The sequence below is a fragment of the Opisthocomus hoazin genome, chromosome 9 (assembly GCF_030867145.1).
Source record: "Opisthocomus hoazin isolate bOpiHoa1 chromosome 9, bOpiHoa1.hap1, whole genome shotgun sequence".
In the NCBI taxonomy this organism is placed as follows: Eukaryota; Metazoa; Chordata; class Aves; order Opisthocomiformes; family Opisthocomidae; genus Opisthocomus; species Opisthocomus hoazin.
Genome location: NC_134422.1, coordinates 43,456,543 through 43,478,735, shown reverse-complemented (window position 1 = coordinate 43,478,735; position 22,193 = coordinate 43,456,543). Strand labels below are relative to the sequence as shown.

The window sequence follows — 22,193 nt, the reverse complement described above, 5'->3', positions numbered from 1 at the left end:
CTGTCCCGAGGCTCTGCCCTGATTCTGTGCAGTCCTGGGTTTGGCTGTGAGAGTGGTGGGACCCTGCAGCCTCTCTGTTCTCTCTGCCCCTGCCGAAGGTCAGGAAAAAGCAGGGCACGGCGCGTCGCCCAGCCGCTGCCGCTGCTCAGCTTCGCGCATCTTCGCCTGTGCTGCTCTCCCTCCTAGCACAGGCACTCCGGGGGTGAGCAGTTCAGCTGAGAACTACTGCTTCCACGGGGGAAACCCACCCCAAACTGTTCAAACTGCCTGAACAGGATGCCGCTGCTTAAATCAGCATGTCAGCATAATATATGTGAATGCATTCATCAAATAGGTTACTTTCTGTTTGAGAAGCAGAAACCCCAGTTGCTTTCGCCATTTCATAGATGAACAAGATACAACGCTGGTAGCACCACCTCTGTGTGTAAGGCTGGAGAGAGAGGTCTCGTTTTCATACAATTAGATAATTTGACAATAAAACATGTTTAATTATTTTTTTGATTTGCGACTTATAAATCTACTGAAAAATAATAATTCACATTAACCCTATTATGTTGAACTGGGCTTGTCTTCAGAGAACAGTGCCAGTCTCGTTTCCTTCCCTATGGACCCGCACAAAACATAGTGAACTGGCTTTGTGTGGACTGTAGCTGGTGAATACTTCAGGCATTTCTTACCCAATAGTGACCATGGACATCTCGCCGTCAGAGCTGGAAAAAATGTCCCATTGTTTTTTTACTGATTTAATAGAAATATAGTTTAAATTAACTTTTTTTTTTTTTTAAAAAAAAAGGTAGCATTGACCAGCTCTTTAGCTAGAAACTTTATTCAGAGTTTGAGACAGGTTCCCAATTTCCTAGAGGCAGAGAGAGAATGTATTTCGGTTACAGTTATTGCGTGGTTTTAGACCGAGGATGTATGAGGAGCTGCCCAAACTCGGACCCCGTGAACAGAAGGGAGCTGGGGCTCCTGGTATGCATGTGTTCCCTTGTGTTGTCTCTCTCTTCCCTGAGCTCAGTCATGAAGGGCTTCATGCGATTTTGTGTTTTGTTTTGCAGCTGAAATAAAGATCTGTTTTAAATACTACCATGGTGTTAGCGGAGCCCTCCGAGCTACTACTCCATGTATCACTGTGAAGAACCCTGCTGTGATGGTGAGTTTAGCCTGTTTGTTCATTGCATTTGTATATGATAATATTAACTGTCAGACAAATCTGTCCATGTAAGTCTCCTAGTTTTACCATTAACTGCAATTTTTTGCAAAAAAAAAAAAATATTGCCTGACAAAAATCACCAATATTGAGAAATGCTTTTCATGTTTTTTATCGTTTGTGTTAAAGTAACTGTAAAAAGTCACTTAGCTTAACTGAAGCCTTTTATGCTAAGAATTTGATTTTTGCTTGCTTTCAGTTCTGGGGCTTACAGCTTGCTGTAATTTAACACTGTAATAGAAATTTTTCGCACTTGTTATATAGCTCAGACTGAATCCTTATCAAAAGTCTCTGTTTCTTCTTATTTGGCAATATTAAAAAGGAAACTGTTGCTGAGATAGTAATTCATAATACAAAAATATAACTGTATGAAACTCTGCTCTTGCAAAAATTACTGATTTTTTTGGAGTGTTCATATACCATGGAAATTTAGTAATTCTCTGACTGTTGAGAATTATTGTTGTCTTACTGTGCTTTCATTATGAGACTTGTTCTTTTGAAACACTGAAAGTTTTAGAGGAGATTTTTTTAGTTGCTTAAATAAGTAGTGGAAGAAGAGCCTTCCAGACTTGGATCCAGGTGCTTTTGATGGAAGCAAAGTATCTAATAGGGCAGCTCTTCAGCTGACGTGGAGTTTCGGTGCGTTCCCTTCATGGATGTTGGCTGCCAAATGTTTGCGATCACGTCTGTCAGGATGGTGTCCTGGCAACTGCCGTGCTGAAGGCACCGCAGGGCACGAGTTACTGCGGCTGAACAGCTTTTCTTCTGACCCTGCCCTCTCGCAGCGTTGTACGTCGTCTACAAGTGCGTGCTGTGGCTGGATGGAACTGTATGCGCTCGGCGAGGCTTTGTGTCTCATCATAGCAAATGTGGTTTTCTTTCTCTTGGAATTACAGACCTAGCTGATAGCATTGTTTATTTGTCAGATCTTTGTCAGATCTGACTACGAATGATACCGTTTCACAGCAGGCAGATGAACTCTTGGTGTTTTACAGAAGAAAACGTGTTAATGAGCTTGGCAGCCACTGTCTTCAATTTATAAACTAAAGACAGTAAGGTAGCCTGATTTTGAACAAAGGAAAAAACGCACCTCAAAATAACCCTAAAAATGGGCTATGTGCTGCGCCACACAGTTACTGCGGCGCAGAATGGTTATGTTGGGTGGGCAAACGGTTTGAACTTGGGTGTTTTCTGGAGCTTGTCGTGCTGGCCACCGATACTTTTGAGATTCGTTGCACGGAAGGACATCTGAGCATCTGTCTCTGAACACGCAGTGATGTCCTTGGTGGCTACCAGGAGACCTGTCTTTCAGAGCCATTGGTCAAGCGTGAGGGGTTAACCGGCTGTCGCTGGTTAAATTTCTTTCCTTTGAAAGGCAGCGCAGGGTCCTGGGTACTGTGTAGGATTTACACACCTGCTAGAAGGTGTAGTTTAGTATCAGGGGGGTTTGTTGCACTGAGAGTGCGGATGAGAATGTCGTATGACAGCTCAGATGAGACTCCCTAGAAACACCGTCTTGGGTTAGTTACACAGGTCTGTGCCTACTGAGAAATGGCCATACCTCGCGCCATCTCCACGGTTGTGGGGTTGAGCTTAAGCACGGTGCAGTAGAGGAGACTTTGTTCTCTTGGCATTGCTGGTGTCTGTTGGTGCAGAAATGCTGTTCGTGGAAGCGGTGAGAGTCAGGGGTGTGCCCGCTCTGGTTTTTTTAGCTGCGATAAGTTGCCTGCTTGCTTGGATCATCCTGTGTCCTCGCTTTCCGTGGTGTGGTGGGACACTTGGTGTTGCTGGTTTTCCTCCTGCCGACGGCGCATCGCACCAGGCGTTTCCATCCATCTTTGGATAAGCAACTAACGCTCTGTGGTGTTCATTGGAGCTAGTGGAAATGCAGGGGCTGACCTAGCACGGAGCAACACTGCGCTGCACCGGAGGCAGCCTTTGTCGCGCCAAAACCTAAGCGCGTGTGCTGGGATGAAGTGTTGTCCTTGGCACAGAAAAATTGAAATTGCTGTTTGGATCATAATGGGACAGGGAAAGGTTATATAGCTAAACCTTGGAAGTGCTAGGGAACGCTGTTACAATTCTTTCTATTATAGCTGAGGTGTGGGTAAATCCTGTTTTCTATAAAATGAAGTAACCATTAGCAATTAAACGGTATTGTTCAGGCAGAGTCAGGGATGTAGCAGAAAAATAGGTGTAGAATGAGGAAGGCCTTTTTGTGTTGATGACTAACACTTCTAGCAAGATAACCATGGACGTTAGAAGAAGCCCGGAAGAGTCCACTGAAATGCGGAGCGTTCCTCTGGCCTCGCCTGGGCAGCATCGCCCTCCCCGGGGCTGCGCCCCGTGCCGCTTCCAGGGAATCTCTGCAGAGCAGGGGGCACCGACCCGGCTGGAATTCGCCCCTTGCTGTTGATGCCCTCGTAACGTGACTGCCAGCTGTCACCGCGTGCGTGTCCGTGCGAAGCCGCTGGCGTAAGGATGTCGTGCTGCGTGGGGAAGCGACAGCTCGGAGCGCTCCGGTGAGAAGCCCTTGCCCTGAGCCCCGGGCGCGTCCTGCAGCCAGCAGCGAGGGAGTGGAAGGGAAGGGGCTGGCTGGTGAGCGAGGGCGCTTGCTGGCTCGCTGTGATCCCTCGCCAGACCACCGAGGCCCGTGGGGACGTCAGGCATCAGCGTCATCGCTGTTGCTTCATCGCTCTGTGTGACTGCTTGTGACGTGTGAAGTAGGAGAGTTTTGCAACCGGAGAAATTCTGGGTGGTTGCTAATTCCAGTGGAATTCCCATGTGCTTGCTGATCATTGTGGGAAATATTTGAAAGCTAATGATACTGAATAACTGAAAGGAAGATAAGAAGGAATTATTACTTTTTTAGTTAATGCAGAGTTGGTTCCTCGCAGCTACGGTGGCTCCAGAAATCGTTTATCAATCCAGTCACTGTTCAGCTGCTGAAAGCTGCTTTGCATCCTTCACCTACACACAGAGATGTGGGGGTTTTTATTCAGCTTATTTTTTTCAGTAGTTCGGTAGATCAGGCGACTCCCTGTCCCGCCCTTAGCAGCAGTCCCCAGCGCCGCGTTTGGCCGAAGCGTTTCCGTCGGGCTGGGTCGCCTCTGCTGCCTGGGAGGGAGCGCACTGCCTGCCTGCAGAGCCATAGCTCCGTTGGTGTCTTCGTGGTAGATTGCTCAGCTGCGTGCACAGCTCTGTCTTGAAAGACAAATTCTTCTGCCGTTTGAAAGAGCTAGACATTGATACACGAGCAACTTTTTTATTTTGAAGCAGTGCTTTAGCTAAGGAGGGATTTCAGTGGAAACCAAACCTGAAAATCTGTGAAGCGTAAGCTTTTAGACCACATGCATATTGAATTATCTGACCTGCTTTTCTGTTGGAAAGAGCTTTGGTTCCTAGATCTGAAGGCTGTTGTTAGTCTCGCTTTGATCGCTTTGCTTTTCTTGTTGCACAGCAAGTTACCTGTTTGTGGAAGGTGAGGAAAGTTACCCAAGCTGCCACTGGCCAGCGCGGGGCTTTGCTGTGTGTCACCCATCCCTACGGTTGGTTGTGTTTCACAGAAGGGAAGCCTGTAAGGAAACAGAGCCTCCTTTTCTCTGATTAGTAGTGTCTGCACGTGTGTTAGCCTATACGTGTTCTCTCTGGAAAATTCCAAGTACTGGTGCATTAGCACTGCGTAGCGCAAGTAACAGATATTTTCTTAGCAATAAATGCTGTAGCTTTGCCTGCCCGTGGCAATAGGCAGTAGTTGGTCAGGTTCTTCCCCTGCGTACTACCTTACAGTTGTGTTATCATCCTCGGCACATACAGAGCAGATGAAAACTTCTGTGGTATCTCTCGGTTTTTTTCTCCTCCTCAGATGGGAGTAGAAGGCACGGATGAAGGTGCTTCTGGAGCCCAGCACTCTCGGAAGTTGGTCAGCTTTACCCTATCAGGTAAAATACAACACTACTCTGTCTTACGAATTATTGTTTTAAAAAAAATGAATAGCTGTTTTAAATAACATGAAAGATAGAAGGCTTTTCTTCAGTAGCCGCTGTAGGAGCACACTCTAGTGGCTTGAAGGATGCCATTTCTGTAGAACTTCTCTTTGTTGAAAACAAGCCAGCATCGTGAATCTCCAGGAGTGAAAGAAATCGGTTTGATGGATCCCAGCACGAAAAATTTGGAGAAATTTCCAGTTTGCACAGGGGACGGTTCCTCTCAGACTGAAGAGTGAAAAAACTTAGCCTCTGAATGAAATGCAAGCTGGTTCCGTCACTTTGAAGGAGTAAGAAAGCAATGGCTGCAAATGATGGTTTAAAAGGGAAAAAAACTCTTGTAACAGAGCTAAGCTGTCACTACAGCAAAATAGCTGTAGGGGTACAGTCTACCAGCTTCACTTGTTTGAATTAGCACTTTATTTCCCAGGAAGTCTTCTGTGAGACTAAAGCATATTCAGTTTGAGCGAAGACAGAAAAAATTTGCTTCTGAATCTTGATGAGCTGACAGTGAAATCATTGAGAGATTGTAGGGGGAGAGCAGAGAAAAACTCTGCTTTTGGAGATGGTCTTTGAGCAGGTACCTGGGATAGAGCTGCTAGGTTGTATAGACTCAGGTAGAGTACTATGAAAACAACTGGTTTGTGAATTCCAAAAACCTGTTGTGTTGAGTAGAAGGTTATGACTCAGCCTGAGGAGTCCTGTAAATTAATTTTGAAAGGTGTATTGACTGATAGATCTAACGCATTTCCTGGAACACTTTTTGGTTGCTCGTTTGCACGTGATAAGTCGTTGCTTTTAAACGCAGTTACCCTGTATTTCATGGTATTTCTACTGTGTGGCTTAATTTTGAACATTGGGTAGGATTTTTTTTTTTTTTTTTACTGAATCCACAGGCGTGGCATTTCATCTTAGTGCAGTGAATTTTGCCTGTGCGTGTAAACTGCACATCTAAGGATGTACATGCCCCTTGCGTTAGAGTCATGAAGACCACATGCAGTGTGTTGGGGTACCTGATGGAGAAAGACACAAAAATCTTGTGATTCAGCAAACCAAAACAGAGGAGTAGTCATTGTATTAAAACAACACCCCAACCCTCTTTCTACTTGTTGAAGCTCTTAAAGTCCTTAGGCATGAGAATACGCACCAGAGGAAAATATTGTTTATTGTTAGAAGTCACAAGGGCTGCAAGTACTGAGGTTTGCCTAGGAAGAAGGAAGAGTTTTCTGCAAACTTGGCCTCCTGTTGCGTGAGACTGTTGAGACGTTGTCGTCTTCTAAGTTGGGAGAAAGCGTGCATCACCGTCCAGAGCAGCCTGGAGAATGACTGTTTGAAGTTACGTTGATCGAAGTCTCGACTTCGGGAAAGTGCGCGTTCACTACGTGACCTCCCATGCAGTTTTTAATCTTAGCCCCTTACCCAGAAACAGAGCAAGTACTGTTAATGGGCTTTTTGTGGGTTTTGGTTTTTCTGTTTAAGAGTGGAAATACCTTACTCACTGAGAAAAACATTTGTAGGTGAGTTACAGGTCCATGCTTCTTGTTTTACATTTGACTGGAGGCTGGAAGGTAAATGAGGATGTTGATGCCTCTCCTCCCTTTGTTCCCTTGGGAAAACACTGGACTTCCTGCTGTAACTGTCTCTGTACGCTGGATACAGTTAACGTAGGGGTGACTTGAAGTTGCTTTATTTAGTAGTTGATGGTGAATCGATTTCCTGGGTAATATTTTAGGAATGCGCTACTTTGTGAACTAGCTTTAACTTACTCAATTCCTTTTTCCTTCCTTCTTGTTTTGCTTTGTAGATATTAGAGCAGTTGGGCTTAAAAAAGGCATGTTCTTCAACCCTGATCCTTATCTAAAGATGTCCATTCAGCCGGGCAAGAAAAGTACATTCCCTACGTTTGCTCATCACGGCCAGGAAAGAAGGTCGACTATCATCAGCAACACAACCAATCCGGTGTGGCACAGAGAGGTAACGTGTCCCTTCTGAGAGCTGTCTGCCAGCCGACACAGTGTACCGGGCTTGTATTTTCTCTTTATGGGGTGGTCTTTGCTCTCGGAAGGCTCTGAGCTGACTTTGTAGCTAGTTATTTACACTGACACAGAAATTGTAGTTATTTTAGGAACCCTGTTGTTGGATAGAAACCGCTATCAGCTGCGTATTTAAGCTATGTATTTAAGCTGCACTGCTGTGAGGTTTTCATTCCCTTCTCTGCTAACGAGAGTTGAACTCGCTCAGCAGCCCTGCAGGTTTCATGAAACTGCAAAAATAAATTAATCAAGATGGATTACATGTTGCGAGAAGACCCGTTAAGAAAAGGTGCAGTAAGTGAGGGTTTACGCTCGGTGATGGCGACAGTGACGCTCTCCGTGCGCGTAGCAGGAGGCAGGCTCTCCGTCGTGTCAGGCAGAGGGGATGCTCCTCGGAGCAGGCTCTGCGTGCGCTGCTGGAGGAGGGAAAGCCCGGGGAGGCATCGCAGCGCCGCTCAGCAAGGGGCCAAACAAGGCAGCTTGGCAGAGGCCAGGTGTGTTGGTGTTGCTGGGTAAGCTGGGCTGATCATGGAGAAGGAGCTCCGTCCCACCACTGTCTGTGAGCACGAAGAGCCAGGCTGTGCCTTTGAAGAGAAGTGTTTATGTGGGAAACGAGGTGGAAACGCTGACACAAGTCCATAACCCTTTCGGGACTGGCGAGCAGCATTCTTACCTGTGCCTGTTTTCTAATGAGCAGAGGCCTGTACTGTGCTGAAAGTTAATGCCTGCTGTAGGAGGACTGGAGAATGGGGTGGGCTTTGGAAAATGTTCCCACAAATCGTAGTAAAACTGAACAGAACAGAGCCAGCATTAGCGCTGCTCTGGGGTGCTTGGTTGTGGGAGAGACTGCAGATGTGTGCAAGTCTTAAAATACTAAAAAAAAAAAATCAGAGTTCTAATCTCTAAATTGATTCTTCATCCTTCTCTCTGTCCAATCATCTATCCAGTAGATAGGAAGAAAATCTACTCTTAATTTTCCCCTCTTTTCTCCTCCAGTTCTCCTTGGTTTTGAAGCTTATTAGACAAGTGCTAATGATGAGTGGTGTGCACATTATACCAGCTTGCTTTCACTGCAGTGTCTTCCCTGAAGCAATGCTCTGACGACAGCAGCGTATGATCCCGTTACACGTGCTGTCCCAGTGGTGCAGAATTGGTCCTGCTTTACATCAACCCCTTTCTGCAAAATAATTTGCAATTTTATAGCAAACAGAGAGTGACAAATTTTTAAGTTCTGTTTATCAAAGGAACCCAGCTCTGACAGTTGCCCAGCATGAGAAAGCGGTTTTATTCCTAACCCAATTTAATTGCTGTTTTTGAATATATTTAGCTGATGTCTACAGCTGAACTGAAGAGTTGTTCCTTCGTTTGTTCCTTGTTCCATCCTTCGTTAGCTGTCTCGCCAGAAGTGCGTTAGGCATTGTACTCGGGTTGTGATTTGCTGGGAGATCTGAAAGGTGGCAGATAGTGAAAGTATAACCAGGTGACCTCGGCTTTTCCGAGTAGGTTGTAAGATACTTTTTTGTTTGTTTGTTTGAAATATCTTAAAATCTAGAGGAAAAAACAAAGATCTTTGGTTCCTCAGCTTTCTTTCCTAAGGGAATTTGTTATCACGTTCTGTGTGTGTGCGTGTCTGTATGCCAGCAAGCCTGCTCATACCTTTGCCCTGTACCACAAAGATGAAGTCAGTGTTCATAAACTGCATGAAACTTGGTGCTAGGCTGACGAGAGTAACTGTGATAGCGTTCCCTCGTAGGGACAGGTGGCAGAAAGATCTTACCAGACAACAGGAAGCCTGTTATAAATTAGCACCATGTTGTTTGAAGGCCCCAAGTGCAGAAAAACATTCTGTTGGAGCTTGCTGAGATGCTGGCTGAACTTTAGGCGAAAATCTATATTCTCCTCCTTTAGTTGTAGTGCTCCTGAAAATACTGTGTACACATTGCCCTTTTAGCTTCCTGTCCTGCCTACAAAACATTAATGCAAAGCGTGGTGCTGGAAGGGCAGCTCACTGAGCGCAGCCTGGAGTGAGAGGCCTTCCTCCTCCCTCCTCCCTGACCTGGCTCCTCTCCTGTAACCTGGCCCAGCACAGCAAGGGTTCCTGCTCTCCTTGCTTCCTACTGTCCACATTGGAGCAAGCACTACCATGCATTGCTTTCTCCTTGCTGATGTAGGTGAGGAAAGAGCTTTTATCCAGTGCAGTTTCTTACTGAGCAATCATTTTCGAGGAAGAGTGAAAGAGTGTGGGTTTCCTGAGAGGCCGGTTACGTGTACGGAAATGCAGTGCTTAAGAAATGATGCTGACATTATTTTGCAGTGTGGAAGCTGCTGTCATCAATCATTGCTTTCAGAGTTCACTGCATGCTAGTAGTATGTGGGTACACACTTTCTAAGTAAAGGTGTATTGATATGGTGTCAAATATGTTTTTTCCTTCCAGAAATATTCTTTTGTTGCACTTCTAACAGATGTCCTGGAAATTGAGGTTAAAGACAAATTTGCCAAGAGTCGTCCGATCATCAAGCGCTTTCTTGGGAAGTTAACCATACCAGTCCAGAGACTATTGGAGAGACATGCCATTGGGTAAATGAACACGTTCTGAAGGCTAACGTCTGTTGGTCAGGGAGACTCAGCATCTAGGATCCTGGTGCAGAGCCGCGAGCTTCTGCTGCATCCGTAGTAGGAAATTCAGTAGAAATTTTAATGGCCTTATTGCCCGACTGGAAAACATCAGCATTTCTCACCCTGTTCTGAATGCACATACCCATGTTTGTGTATATATAATTTGTTTTTAGCTGAATTTCTTCACACAAAAAATGTTACCCTCACAGAAAACGTTACCCTCTGGCTAGCTCATCAAGAAACAAGGCATTGTTACAGTAATACATGATTGTGTGCAAATTTTTTAGAAGAAGCAGATTTTACTGTCTCACTTCTTTTACGGTTCAAGTGTTTTTAATTGTCAGCTTAACAGTCAGAGATTTAATATCTGCTCAGCTAACAGGCCAGAACTGCAAGGCTGGGACTCCTTATTTCTCAGAGTGCTGGTGGTACTACGCAATTAAAATTGCCTTTTTCTATGAGTAGTGCACTGATGGTACTCAAAATTCACGTGCTGTGCTATTTCAAAAAATCTCTGTTCATTTCTTGATAGCTTACTGTTCTGATAGAATGATGCAAGTCACTTAGAAATTTTTAAGATGTTTCATACTTCCTGATGGTTACTGGAGGTGACCATACTGTAGTCAAGTAGATGATCTGGTGAGTCCTTTCTACAGCCACATGCACTGAGAAGAGCCTGAGACTGGGTGATTTTCTTAAAATCTTTTTACCTATATATGTTATATTTGACAAATTAGAACAAGTAATTCCTTGAAAGACAACGGGAGGAACCGAACTGACCTAACTCGAAGTCTGCTGAAGTTGGTGTGTCTCCATTAACTTCAGAAGGCTACTGGATGAGGCCCGTGAGGAATGATGAAGTAAAATGCAGGTATTCCTCCCCGAAAGCTGACGTGCATGGCAGTGTCATCACGCCTTTGCACAGAAAGCAGGGTATGAACGACCGGCCTCCTTTGTCACAGATACTCCCGTCGAAGTAACAAGTAGCATAAATGGAGAAAATCAAATTCAGTTTGAAACCAGTTTTCAGCTTTAAGTTTCAAAAATGTTGATTACGTTGGTAAGTAAAGTAAGAGTAAAATTGCAAGAGTAGCTTAAAATTTGATGATGTTTTCTGATACAGATTTTATTTTAAAAAAATCCCAAACACCAACCTTGCCCATTTGTTTTGTGGTGGTATCCGAGAGCGGTTCAGGTGTAGATACAATCTCACTTTTCTAAGAAATGCTTCACCTTTGAATTTCAGTGAGTTGTGGTAAGTTGAGCAAGCAGCTTGTTCTAAAGAATTTGCACACTGCTATAGACTCAAAGACAGCACCTTGATACAGGCTGGTTTCAAAGCCTGGTTCAGGCTGCTCATTTCCGTGCTAAACCCCAGAGCGTGTTTCTGCCCTGGGATTCCTGGTGCTGTGAGGTCTGGAAATGACCCGTTTGCTGTGTTCACCAGTTCTTGTCTAGGTGTTTTCAAATCGGTATTCTGGAAGACGTTTCCTGCTTTCTGCTCCCCACTTCGGCTCTGTATATTTGAGATGCAAAATCTTTTTATTAAAGGAAGGGCTGTATAATAAATACGTAGCGAGAATATAGGTAAGTATTCAGTTTGATTTTGCCATCCAGCTATTAGAACTGACATGAAATCAGTCTTGCAGGTATTTTTGTCTCTACATCTGTGATTGATTTGTCTATTTATAGTTTTTGCATGACAGTCAGCTGTCAGGGTTCCTTTTTCCTGGACATTGTGAAGACAGACAACAGGCCACCAGAAGTCTGGCAAAGTAAAGGAGTGGTTAATATAGACATGAAGCAGAAATGTCCCAAACATAGAATCAGTGCTAATTCTCTTGTGTTTTGGTTTTGGCCAAGCAAGTAAAACATCCTCACTTTCTTCTTCTTCATTTTGGTGGCGTCAAGGACTGCTGAAATCCTCTGCTGGGTTAAGATGTGAACCTGAAAAATTACACGAACAAAGTCCAAGGTCTTACAGTACACCATATGCCTAACTTGCCCGTCCTCTATTAATGATCAGTATTAATGAATGAGAAGGTAAAGTGCAAAACCAGCCATTTTTAGACAGACTGCACTAAAATTCTGCCCAGCTTGTAGCTGTCGGCATAGCTCAAAAGTTTGCGTAACAAAATGGCCAAGCGGCTTTGAATTTCATGGAATATATGACAAGTGAGCATGAGAATCATCTCGTATGGATTCAGCTGAATACAGAGCAGACTTTATTCGTGTCGTGGCTTTCTCTAATTTCAAATGGTCTAGAGTGATATGAACCTTATACACTGGAAATCTCAAATGGCAAGCTGCTGAGGACACCCTGGGTCTAGCTGAGAAGTGTCTTTGGAGCACAGAGCGGTGAATCTGTGACAGGTCCTGGAGGTGCTGCTATAGTAATTTGATGTTCTGTGGCCCGTAGAACAACGTGAGAAGGCTGCTTGGCCTTATGATCTCCACTCAGGACTTGTTTTGCTAGAAGCTGATGTTTGGATGCCAACTGCTGCAGCTTGTTTCAGTAATGACCTGGCATTCATTTTAGTCCGTCACTCACATTGCAGAGGGAGTGCTGCCAGAAAGGGAGAAGTGTTTATACCAGTATAAATTTGTTTGCATAAATAGCAATAATTCCCTGTGGAGGTCTTCAGCAGCCCCCTCGTCTCCCTTCAGCTGTCCCGGCTGTGCTGAGCGGGGCTGGGGGTTTGCGTCCTGGCTGTGTCTAACAACAGCGTGTAGCCTAGGAGCTGATCCGACGTCTCAGGCTGGTGCAGGTGCTTCATCAAGTCCGAGTCGCGCTGAATTCAGTAACCCTGAAGAACGAATTTGAAGTTAAATCCAAGTGTTAATAGCTTTTCTAAACAGGAATGCAGCAGGGCTTTAGTGGATGAGAATTAAAACATGCAGAAGCTACCTGGGAAGTTTTATATATGGTAAAAACCCCAGGGGTACGGAGGGGTTTAAAAAATGAAAGGTTTTGTTAATGGTAAAACATGCCTTGGGTCGGGGGAAGGAGGAGGCTAGGGGAAAGGGGATCCTTTGCAATTGGATTTCTTTAGGGCTCAAGAAGAGATTTGGTGATGTGTAAGAATTGCTGGGGCACATTTTGTGTTTGGAAATGTTCGAAAGTAATTTGTGGGGCTGTTTTATCTGTTAACTAAAGGTATTTTACAGCATTGCTGGTGTCTGTGCTTTTCCATACACGCCACAGTATGTGGCTGATTTTGAGATTCTAACAGAAATTATATTCTGTCACGCTGACTCTTATCTGATAAAAGCCTCTGATACAAAACACTGGAAGAATAAAACTCGTTAAAATTGTTTTTGCAGAGATCAGGTTCTCAGCTATAATCTCGGCAGAAGGCTCCCGGCTGATCACGTAAGTGGGTATCTCCAGTTCAAAGTGGAAATCACATCTTCTGTTCACGAAGGTGAGAATTTGTCAGTGATGGGGACCTCCAGATAGTTGTATGGAGAGAGTTTCTGTGTGTAGGATTTTCTGTGATAATATAGTTTCTCATTTGTGTACAGTGCCTCTATTATAGATTTTTTTTTTTTTCTATTGGGATTGAGAGTTTAGATATGTCAGGTACTGCTTTGGAGATGATAATTCTAAAACACCAACACTTACCATGTTGTTTTCGTGTTGTTAGATAGATTTTAGATGAATCTACTTATGAGTCTCAGTTTATGGAATAGATTGGGTAATGGCATTCATTCTTTCTCTTCGCTCTGTCACACCTTGGGCTGAGATAAGCCCTGCAGGGTTCCACCTGTGCTCTCCTCCTCTGCTCGTGTACACGCAGAGCCCGCTGGCCTTGTCCCCCTTGGACAGGACTCTGTCCTGCTTGGCACCAGCAGTATCTGCTGGGCTGTGACAATACATGCTTCCATTCCAATTCTTTTATTTCCCTTTGCTCCTGTTTGGAAGGCAGCTGGCAGAACGTGGCTGTGCAGTTGCACGCCTGTCGCATCGTGTGTGTCTTTTTACGTGTTTATGGCCTTAGATTCTCCTTCACTCGACTTGGTATCATCTCTTTGGTAGGGAGGTATTGCGCTATCTTTTAACTGGCTACAACCTTCTTGCCTCTTTTTGTAGCCATGTAGTCCTGTATCTCATTATTATTTTTGCTCTGTCACTATTAAAAAAATGCTTGTCTTCAGTGCTGTTTGTTGCCAGGCCCTCCAGTTCACAGGCTTCGCTGCTAGTTTTTTTGCAGACGTTCACAGACACATCTGGACCGGTTAATTCCCGTGTGGGGAGTTACCATCTTATCTCTCAAATGAGATGGCTTGTTTTCATTTCCCTTTTATATGTGTTACCGTAGTATACCTAATACCTCATGAACTTTGCTTAGGTAGATTCCCGTTCTTTAGAGTGGAAAAGTCCTATAAAGTAATGGAAAATAAATGTTGTGTATGTAACTTGGTGTCTGTACACAATTTGTGATTCCTCCTGTGGTCTCAGATGCTGGATTGCATGCTGCTGAGGTTGTCGTGACAGCTGGTGTCTGTGACCAGCTTTGTGTAAATCCTACCTTTGGATACGAGCGATACCCTCTACAAAACTATTTCTTGGTTGTGAGGCTGGTTTTACTGACAGTTTGGCAAGGTGCTTGGCAGTGCTCTGTCTTTTGAAAGCAATATGGGAGTGCTTTGAAGTCCTGCTTCACACTCCTTGCATTTTGTACGTCCTACAAAATAGTATAGACTTGTGCAAAGAAGGTTCTGTAATTGCTCTTACAATGCTGTAGAAGCCTCTGTTGTTTTAATTGTGTTTTCTTCCCTTAGTTGTCTGATAGAAATAAGCAAACATAGAATCATAGAATCATAGAAAGTTTTGGGTTGGAAGGAACCCCTAGAGGTCATCTAGTCCAACCCCCCTGCAGTGAGCAGGGACACCACTAACGAGATCAGGGTGCTCAGAGCCCTGTCCAACCTGGGCTTGAATATTTCCAGGGATGGGGCCTCCACTACCTCTCTGGGCAACCCGTTCCAGTGAAAGATTTGTATTTTTACATCACTTCTGTGATCTTCCATGATGTAGACCAAGTAGAATGAACTGTCTGTTGCTGCATTGTGTTTCATGTCCAGTCTTTGTGTCTCTGCAGATGCTTCGCCGGAAACAGTCGGCACTTTGCTAGGAGTGAACTCTGTAAATGGAGACTTGGGGAGCCCCTCCGACGATGAGGACATGCCCACAGGGCATCACGATACGTCCACAGTGTGTTCCAATGGTCCAGTCCTCGAGGAATCTTCTGGAGAAACCATCCTGAGACACCCTTTCAGGACTAGTAGAACTCTGGAAACGGACCAGGATGAGTTGACCTCTGGTGCTTCAAGGTCGTCACCTACCAGAGGTCGCCAGGACTCACTGAATGACTATCTGGATGCAATAGGACACAATAATCATCCCAGGCCCGGGACGTCTGCCTGTGGTGAGCGTCCACGTGGAGCCTCCCCAAAACTGAGGAGTAGCTTCCCTACTGACACGAGACTTAATGCTATGCTTCACATTGACTCAGACGAAGAGGAGCATGAGCTACACCAAGACTTGGGTTTTCCATCTTCACTGGAAGATGATGGTGGCTTAGTAATGCTTAATGGTGCTACCAGAAATGTTGAAAGAAATGGTTTGAGTTACTCATCGGATCAGGTAATGCAAGGGCCTGCAGAGAATGAAAACGTTTCAGCCTCTGAAGCTGCTTTACCATCAGCTGATGACCAGCAGGAGACCCTCCCAGAGCTTCTGCAGACACAGTTAGCAGGAGGCGGAAGCCTGCAAGGTTCTCCAAGCGAAGGACCGGCAGACCAGGCTGGCAGCGAGTCGAGTGCTGCTCGGGAGGCAGAGCACCCTCCAGGCAGTGCGGACGCAGGAGCTGCCGATACCGCTGCTGGGAGCAGAAGGGGCGTTAGTGAAACGGAGTCCGTCGATCAAGGGTCTGAACCTTCCCAGATGTCATCAGAAACCGAGCAGAGTGATCCTGCTCGCACGGAAAGCGTCAGCGAGGCCAGTACCCGGCCAGAAGGCGAGAGCGATGCGGAAGGGGCAGACAGCTCTTGCAACGAAAGCGTGACGGTGCGGCGTTCCTCGGTTGAAATGCGGTGTTCTCCTTGTGAAAGCGCCAGGTTTCCCGAGACTCCAGCCTTTTCTTCTCAGGAGGAGGAGGAGGGAGCTTGTGCCACCGATGCGGCTAGAATGGAGCCGGGTGCGGAAACACAGGACTCTGCAAGTCCTTCTGGTTCTCTGCCTGCGGTACAGCTGCCTCGGGAGGAAGCACAGGAGCCTGAGGCAGGTGAGTTACAAGACCAAGAGCAAGCGGACGTCTGGCGAAGAAGAGGCAGCCTGCAGGCGGCGGCTGCCAGGAGCCAGTCTCAGGATGAAGAAACCCAAGGAGCCCAGGCAGCTTGCGAGGGTGCCACAGCGCAGGCAGAAGGAGCGACTGGAGGTAAGAACTGCAGGAGGCACTTCCTGAGGTGACCGTGCTGCGGTCAGTAAAAATGATTTTTAGATATTAATGTCTGAAAATAAGGATCTTCATTTCTCAGTTTCATTATATTTCCATTTTTTTGTTGTTGCTTTTTGATTATTCACTTCTTCAAGAGACTCTTGGGGTTTGTGACTTAACAAAAAATCAAACCTGAAATATCCAAGACATGTTTATTTTGAAACTGGATATATTTTAATTCTTGAGAGGGTAATGGAGGATGAGGAGGAGAAAAGAATTCCACAGTATGACCCTGCTTGTTAATCAAAATGGTAATAGGGGGGAAATAATCCAAAACCATGAAATGCAAACTACAACTTATATTTGGGTCTTTTCTTTGGCATGTTTATAGGGGGAATAAAACATATGCATATATTAGCATTAAAACATAAAGGTAATCAAAAGAAAGGGGGGAAAACAGAGCAGAATTGTTTTTTGGTCACACCTCAGGCTGTGTCTCTTGCCTTTCCCAGTCCCTTGTCTGTGTAGAGCCATCCTAGCACAGCTGGAACCGTGGGAGCGGAGGAGTGTGCTACTCGAGTTGGCACTGTGAAGCTCTTACCAGTTGTAAAATTATTCTAACAGTTGAGAATTTTATGTCTCACCGAAATCACTAAAAGTAGAAATGTATCCCGAAGGGATGGTTTCCACGCACATTTCACAGTGGATTATCCTTTCAGTTTCTTCCGGGACTGAAGTGAATCTAATGGAGTGGGGGCAATCAGACGGGATTTCCGAGTGTCTTTTTCGTGACATTTCAAAAGTCTGGGGATCTGTTAATTCCTTCTCTTCATAAACGGCTCTTTGATTTGGAAAGAGTAATTTTGGTATTCATCTCAAATACTGCCAATATGTTCTTTCACCTAATTTTCTAGACATTTGGGACTCTGTTTTTGTTGGGCGTCCGGTTGCGCTGTGTCTTGCAGATCAGCGTGGCTGCAGCAAGGAAGGTCAATGGTCAACGGGCAGCTTCGCCGCCCGCTCTTGCAGCAGGTCTCTGCGGTGGCCAGGTGGAGCTTTGTCCTTGTCCCTTGCTGGGGTCTGGCTCTGGCACACGCTGTGGTTCCTGTGCCCCGGATTCCGCCGGTCACTGGTGGATGCTGTCCCAAGAGGTGGCATTTTCAGGACCAGGACTGCAGCGCATGCCAGAGAAATCACTTACCTAGAATTAGAGACATAACTGGTTTTGCCCCCAGAAAACAGATGAATATTATGTATATCCTAAGATATCGTAGTCCTGCAGAAACTTTAGCGTGTCTTTTTCACTTCACTTAGCTTGTCTAGTTCAGTTGCCTAGAGGCGACTCTAGGGCTTCCCCACATTGACTGAAAAAATAATTTGTGGGTATTTTGCTTCCAGGTTCTCAAGCCAATGGCCATCAGCCCTTGAGGTCGCTGCCTTCAGTACGGCAGGATGTTAGCCGGTACCAGAGAGTGGACGAGGCTCTACCACCAAGTGAGATTCTTCATACTTTAGTTGGGGGTTAGGCTGCCTGCATCTCATTACTGAGATCTCGTTACGCTTCTTTTTTAAATGGGAGAACTGGAATGAGCAGATGAGAAGTTCTGAGTGAGGAGTGATGATCGTGAAGTCCCGTGCTGTTCTGTCAGAGGCGTTGTGCTCAGTCTGCAGACGACCCGGGTGCGTTGCGATGGTTGTGCCTGGTGTGTACAGACGTGCTGAGTGACGTTTGTGGAGCAGCAGGAGGGCATGGTGCTGCCTTTGCAGGGTGCGGTGCACATGGGTAGGGAGGAAGGTGATGATGCTGTGTGAGGCACTCGGAAGGAAGGACGTCAGGCACGTGGAAATCTGTGAATACTGCTTGTATGGCGATGATGTACAAAGAAGTATCTGTCATCTTTAATCTCTGCGGGTTATGTGAAAGGTGTCTGTGTTTTCCTTGCATTTTTTGAGGCAGTGTGAAGACTTCTTGAATTAAGATAAACCTGGGTATTAAGTAACAGTTAGACGAGCCTAAATTGGCAGATAAATTGTCATTTCTCTGATCCATATGAAAGATGCATTGCTCCCAACTGTTGGACGATTCACTTGCTCAGACTTGGGGCAGTGAAAATCTATTTGGTATTAGATGTTTAAAGAAGGGATAAATGACTGAAAAAAAAAAGCTACACAGCTAATAGGCAAACATTACTTTAAAGCAAAAACCAAAAAAAAGTTAAATTCAGACCCACTGAAGTCTGTGGCAAAGCTGTATTCAAAGGAGTCAGGAATTCAGGTATTTAGTGTCAACTGAATAGATCCGTGTTTCACAGTGTGGAATGGGACTGTGTTTGCTCTGCAATTGGAGAAGGTAACTGGAAGGAGCCCGACAGCAGCACACAGATGTAGCTGTGTACTGGAAAGCTGGGGTGATGAGAAGATTTGGCTCCCTGCTGCTTCTGCTGTAAGCAGTGCATATAACAAATTAGTCCTGCGTGCAGATCCCAGAGTTAATTAACTGCCACCTCAATAAACCAGTACTCTTTTTAACAGAGTAATGCCTAGGAGACATACATTTCAGTTGCATTTTTATCCCTTTCCATACTGAAAAAGACAGAGAACGTTACAGGAAATACTCAGAGATCGGTGTAAGGAAGGAGGAATGCATAGAGATAGCTTTTTATGGCACTACAGTTTATACATGGATTGCTTTTTGTGTTTCAGAAGCAAACTATGTGCTGCAATAACTATAAAAACTAGTGGCATGTTAATGGAAAAGGTTTGGCTGTGGGATATTCTAACGTGCTTGGGCACACGTATACACATTGCCCCTTCACAGCCAAAGCCCCATGCGAGCTTTGTGCAGATCATTCATCTGCTAATGGGAATAAAACCTTAAATGCTAATATTTGCCTAGATTCAGTTTTTCTCTCCAGAGCTCTGCTTTTGGATATGTAACAGTTTTAATATTTTAATAGCGAAAAATTAGAGAAAATGTTTGGAATATGATTTTGAGTTAAAACCAGTAATTTCTTTGTAATTTGCGTTGTATTCCATTCGTTGTTTCACCAGAACCAGAAACTAAGAAGGAAAACCAGGTGTGTTGCTTTGGGTTGTGTGTAGGTTAAGCTAAAGAACAAGAGAAAGGATTGAAATATTTATCCAGTATTTCTGCCTACAACATGCAACACGATGCTCCAGTTCCTACGTTCCTAGGGAAAGATCAGCAGCTAAGCTTGCCCAGACGAGCGTGGCGACGACGGCTTTGCAGCTGAGCAGGCGCATTGGGCTGGCGGAAGGCGTCCTCGTCCCTCGCAGCGCCGACGCAGGCGCTTCGCTTCGGAAGCCATTGCCTGAGTGTTTAAACTTGTGTCTTTCAAACCGAACGCAGGAAAAATGCTTTTCTTCTGCGAGGCCGCGGAACGGAAGTGGTGACTGAGTGTCAGAATGGGACATGCAATCAGCACAAGAAAAATCTCAACTACTGCGCAGTGGTTTAGGGTTGGGCATTTAAGCAGAGGGATGAATTCACAAATTTAAACTGTTGGGTTTGTGGTTTTGTATTTTTTTCCAATGAACAATTCTGTCCTTCCCAGAATACTGCCATCTTTTGTTTTGTTTACAAACTCTGGTTAAAAACTTGGAGTGTTTTTCTTTCATCAGAAGATACTACTTTTTTTGAAAGGGGACCTTTGCACAGGAACATCTGTTTCAATCATTTTTTTCTCTTTAAAGAATGGCAGAGGCTGTTGAAATGTTTCAGTTTGTGTTTTTGAGATGTAAATGAAATATTTTTTAATAACTTTCAAATATGTTACATTTGGAATAGCAAATACAGTGACTGCACCACAAGCTTTGCATTGATGTAGTTTTGTTTATTTTTAAACTTGTATTTTAAATTTACAGTATAATGGAAAATTTTGAATTTTTTTCTCCTGGAATTGAAATTTGTTCTTAAAATGGTTCTCTCATTTCCTCTACTATTTTTCTTCCTCTGAGCTTGCTTTCCTCCGTAGCTCTTGTCCGCACTAGAAGTGCTTTAATCCCCAGTGGGCCGTTTCGATCGCGCATCGTGAAGACAGCAGCGGTCTGCATGGTGGCGGGCTGAGACGCGCGGCTGCCGTGCGGAGATGACAGGATGGGGTTTATCTCAGAAGCCCCCTTCCCCCCTCGCTGGGGCCGGCTGGGGCCCTGCAGTCGGGTGCAGCCAGCCCCTTGGCTGCCTCCGAGACCTGACGCAGCTCACAGCACGCGTGCAGTAACCAAGCCTGCGGCTTTAGGACTGTCAGTATTAAATACTTGACAGTGGAACTTAGTTCTCAGTCTCTGCTGTCAAGACGTGTTTGTGCCCTCTTCCCTCACAGAGCCGTGGTCATTTAGTATTGGTTGCTTGCCAGGGGTTTTTAAAATGCTGCTGCAGTGGCTGATGTTTCTGCCTAGACTTGCAATATGGGAGGTCTCTTCTCCAAACCGGCTGAGCTCTCAAAGTCGGTTTTTCAACCGATGCGCTACATGGTTTGCATGTTGTCTGCAGTTGCTAGTGCCAAGAATCAGGCAGGTCTGTTTCTGTATAAGAAGTACCTAACTACTTTTGTATTATTATTGTGTGGCCTCAGCCAGGCTCCGTGCCTTGGTACCGTGCTCATTTATAGCCAGTGACCAGGCAGGCAGTGTTTCCGACCCAGACAGCTGCTGAACGAAGGCCTGGGTGGTGGGATGCGCCTGGTTACTGCTGAGCGCCAGATGTGGCTGGGGCAGGGTCCCAGCACCTTCATCTCGGCACCCCTGGGTGTCTTCAGGTCTAGACTTCCAACATCCTCTGTAGCTTGCGTTGCGAAAGCCGTGGACAGCGCGATAGGTACTGCTTGCACGGAAAGTTGACTTGGCTGTGGTATTTGCGGAGTTGGCAGTTCTGGAACATGCTGGTAGTACACGGAGGAGTCTGATTGTTACCATTGTCCATCTTTTCTGGCAGATCTGCTCACCTTTAACATAGGTACCTGAAAACCCAGGGAGAGCACTGGTGTCTATTTTATTGCTGTTACTAGGAGCTGGGGAAAACCAATGACAGGTGTCAAGTTCTGCAAGGTTTTTGGTACTTGCCCGTTGGCCTTTTGCACTGGAATAAGCCTCAGAGATTGGATCTTGAATTACTTCAGTCCAACAGATTCAGACCAAGCATCCTCATTTTTCTTTTTTGTTGTGGTGGTTTTTCGCCTGGGACAATTACTGGCTAGTGGGCAATAGAATAGGGAAAGGAACAGAAATTACTCGATGTGGATTCCACAGAACCTCACTCCAGTGGGGAGTTTGATTTATGGCGTAAAATAGGGGAAAGCCATGTCCTTAATGCTTCGGTAAGAAAGTTCTGTGCTGAAGTCATCCTGTAAAAGAGAAACAGAAACTTGGAACAACAGATCCAGTTACAAAAGTGGCAAAGCTAAAATAAAGAAATAGATAAATATACCCCAAGCCCTCTGTAGATGACAGTATTTTATTGCTACTTAGACTGGGAGGCTCGCATTGACAGCCATGGACGGATTTTTTACGTGGACCACGTGAACAGGACAACAACGTGGCAGCGCCCCACAGCCCCCCCAGCCCCCCAGATTCTCCAGAGGTCAAATTCCATACAGCAGATGGAACAGCTGAACCGCCGGTAAGAATTACCCTTGTTGTCTGGGAACCGTGTGCCTTTGGCCTTGTAAGGCTGAGTGTGAAGACAGGGTCGCAGTTGCTGCTGCAGCTGGCCAGGTGTATTTACGTTTATGTGGCTGGCCCTTTTGATTTGCATGTGGGCTTCTAGGGCTTTTGTATTCCACCTGTGTTCATAAGCTACGTGGCTAAAAAAAAATTCTGATGATGGTTTTCAGAAAGTCAGAGGGCTATTAATGCAGAAGTTAGAGGTCGGTGTATATTAACCTA

The 22,193-nt window shown here is 45.3% G+C and overlaps 1 protein-coding gene across 2 annotated transcripts in view; it reads left to right on the top strand.

Annotated features, from left to right (window-relative positions):
• HECW2 (HECT, C2 and WW domain containing E3 ubiquitin protein ligase 2) overlaps positions 1-22,193 on the top strand; it is a 176,462-nt gene that overhangs the window by 104,358 nt on the left and 49,911 nt on the right. For both annotated transcript variants that reach the window (XM_075430809.1, XM_075430811.1), the window contains exons 4-11: positions 1,059-1,153; positions 5,076-5,151; positions 7,001-7,170; positions 9,665-9,807; positions 13,171-13,271; positions 14,952-16,289; positions 17,688-17,783; positions 21,777-21,927. In XM_075430809.1, coding sequence (XP_075286924.1) covers positions 1,059-1,153; positions 5,076-5,151; positions 7,001-7,170; positions 9,665-9,807; positions 13,171-13,271; positions 14,952-16,289; positions 17,688-17,783; positions 21,777-21,927 — 2,170 coding nt within the window. The remainder of the gene's footprint in view (positions 1-1,058; positions 1,154-5,075; positions 5,152-7,000; positions 7,171-9,664; positions 9,808-13,170; positions 13,272-14,951; positions 16,290-17,687; positions 17,784-21,776; positions 21,928-22,193) is intronic.